This window comes from Condylura cristata, unplaced genomic scaffold, assembly GCF_000260355.1.
Source record: "Condylura cristata isolate star-nosed mole 26May11 unplaced genomic scaffold, ConCri1.0 scaffold00068, whole genome shotgun sequence".
Taxonomy (NCBI): domain Eukaryota; kingdom Metazoa; phylum Chordata; class Mammalia; order Eulipotyphla; family Talpidae; genus Condylura; species Condylura cristata.
This window is the reverse complement of record NW_004567169.1, coordinates 363,683-366,304: the sequence shown is the minus strand read 5'-3', so window position 1 is coordinate 366,304 and position 2,622 is coordinate 363,683. Positions and strand designations below refer to the sequence as shown.

At 72.3% G+C, this 2,622-nt stretch overlaps 1 protein-coding gene across 1 annotated transcript in view; it reads right to left on the bottom strand.

Annotated features, from left to right (window-relative positions):
- MAFG (v-maf avian musculoaponeurotic fibrosarcoma oncogene homolog G) overlaps positions 1 to 2,365 on the bottom strand; it is a 6,618-nt gene extending 4,253 nt beyond the window's left edge. The window contains exons 1-3 of the mRNA XM_012734749.1: positions 2,015 to 2,365; positions 413 to 475; positions 4 to 342 (exon numbers count right to left, since the gene is read on the bottom strand). Of these exons, the coding sequence (XP_012590203.1) occupies positions 4 to 342; positions 413 to 448 (375 nt within the window). The 5' untranslated portion in view covers positions 449 to 475; positions 2,015 to 2,365. The remainder of the gene's footprint in view (positions 1 to 3; positions 343 to 412; positions 476 to 2,014) is intronic.
- Between the last annotated feature and the right edge of the window lie 257 nt (positions 2,366 to 2,622).

Here is a 2,622-nt window from a genome sequence, read left to right as displayed (position 1 = left end):
CACGGGGCTGCGGGCCACGGTCCTGGCGAAGCTCTGCAGCGCCTCGTACTTGGAGCGCAGCGCGTCCAGCTCGAGCCGCATGCTGGCGTTCTCCGAGGCCAGCTTCTCCACCTCCTGCTGCAGCTCGGCCTTCTGCTTCTCCAGCTCCTCCTTCTGCGTGACGCGCTTCACGCGGCAGCTGGCCGCGTAGCCGCGGTTCTTGAGCGTGCGCCGGCGCTGCTTCAGCTGCACGATCTCCTCCTTGCTCAGGCCGCGCAGGTGCTGGTTCAGCTCCCGCACCGACATGGTCACCAGCTCCTCGTCCGTCAGGCTGGTGCCATTCTCGCCCGGCTCTCGCTTCACCTGGGGCGACACAGCGCGGTCAGGGCTGCCCCGCACCAGCCCGGCCGGGCGCCGCCCCCCGACTGCTCACCTTCAAGGCCTTGTTTCCTTTACCGGGGGTCGTCATAACCCGGGGGCGCAGCAAGCAGGCACTCTGGGAGGCAAGGGCAGAGGTCAGCACCCCGAACCGGCCCTCCTCCGCCCCCCAGCTGCCGACGGACCCGGGTGAGGGAGGGCGGGCCGCTGGTGGGGGACGGCCCTTGACTGGCTCGCCCGGCGGGCAGCTCCCTGTCCACCCGGCCCCAGAGCACCGGCGGGGGCCGGCGGAAGCGGAACACAGGGCTGCTGGGGCGGCCGAGGCGAGGCGAGGGGCTGGGGGCGAGACGAGCGGGGTGCAGCAGGGGCCAGGCCAGAAGGAAGCCGGGAGCTTTAAAAATAACCCCAGAGCGCCCCAGAGCGCGGCTGTTCCTGGCGAGTCATGCTGACTCAGCGCCGCACAGCTCCCTCGGCTGGCACGCCCCCAGCCGCCGGCCAGCGGGGCCCGGGGCCCAGGGCCGCCGGCGAGCCCCAGCCCAGGCCCGGGGCCGCCAGCAGGTGCGGGCTGCCGCCTGACCCTTCTGCTCCTGCCTGCTGCAGCGGCCACCCCGCCCGCCTGGGGCCAGTCAGCCCTGCTGCCCGAAGGATGGGTGGTCACCCCTGGGGCTGGGGTGCAGAGGAGGCGGCGAGGGGGAACCACCTTCCCCAAGCTTCCTCCAAAGCCCCGGCTGGCCAGGCCTCCCTGTCCAGCTGTGCTGGAGCACCTGCCCGCGGCCTTCTGTTGCGGCACCCACGCCGCCACCCGCCGCCACGCAGCCGCCACCCGCAGGCCCCAAGCCCCTGCACCCGCGGGGCCTCCCTCGCCCCGGCCTTTCTTTCTCGAGGCCTGCTGAGGACACCCTGCACAGGTGGTCCTGGGGTCCCCGGCCGCCCTTCTAGCCCCAGGGCAAGGACACCCCTCCACTGGGCCAGCTCCAGGCCGGGACACTTGGGCCCTGCGGCGGCCTGGGCTCTGGGTGCGGGTCCGTGCCCGGCAGGGACCTGCCTAGCAGCCCTGACAGGGGAGGCCCCGGGCCAGCACAGGAATCAGCAGCTGGAGACGGAAAGGTCCAGGGCCCCTCGCCCACCCTGGGGCCAAACCCTCGCAGCCAGCTGGAGGGTCTTTGGTCAGACCCAGGGGCATGCCCACCCAAAGAAAAAGCCTGGCCGCCGGCCAAGCCCCTGCACCCCCGCCAGAGCACCCAGAAAGCGCCTCCTGAAGGGCTGCACCAGGGAGCTGCTGGGCGGCCTCCCAGAGGGCCTCCCGCTGGCCAGTCCAGCACCTGGGCAGACGCACGGATGGGTGGGCTTCTGGCCAGGCAGGGAGGGCCCCCGGCAGCTCCCACAGCCCAAGGGAGACGCCTCCTGGGGCCAAGCAAGGAGAAGCGCCCCGCCCCCGCCTGACCCCCCACAGGCCCCAGTGTGGTGACCTTCCCCGGCACACGCCCCCGCCCCAGAGCCAAAGGTGGCGCCAACTTGATGGAGACATGAGGCCATCCACGCCTGGGGGACCTGGCGGGGCAGAAGGCCATAGCCACCCGTCCCCTGCCTGGCGCCCAGCGCTCGAGGAGGGGCAGTGGACACTACAACAGCCGGCCAGCGTGGGCCTCAGACGCACCTCGGCACTGGGAGCCACTCTGGGAAAAGTGCCCTAATCTCCACCTAAACGCAGATGCAAGGGACCCAGGGGCCTGAGGGCGAACGCAGGGTGGAAGGGTCAGCTCTGGGCTGCAAGAACGGGCCCCCACGCCGGAGGCCCTACTGGCCCAGGAAGTGGCCCTGGTTGCCCGCTGGGGTGGCCGCCACCAGCCCGGCCCCAGCTGAGCGCGGCGGGGGCCACTTCCTTTGCCAAAAAGCCCGACTCCAGACCAGCCTGGGGGTTGGGACCTGCTCTCTCCGCCCCGCCCGCAGGCCGGGCCCTGCAGCTCTGCCCGGACACCCCGGTCCAGCACCCCAGGACCCCACTCCAGGAAGTGCGCACCAGCTTCCCGCCGCTGCCCCGTCTGCCGCTGCTTCTCACTGGCCATTTCCTGGCCGGGCCTCATGCTGCCCCCTCTCACCGGACTGGGGCACAGACACCCCTCTTGCCCGGCCTCCCCCTCTGGCGGGGCTGGCCCCTCCTGCCCGCCCAGCCTGACGCGGGACCAGTCGCAGGGCCGCCAGCCCCGGCCGGCCCGCGCGGCCCCAAGCTCCTCCTCTCACGCAGAACAGTTTCCAGTTTGGGGA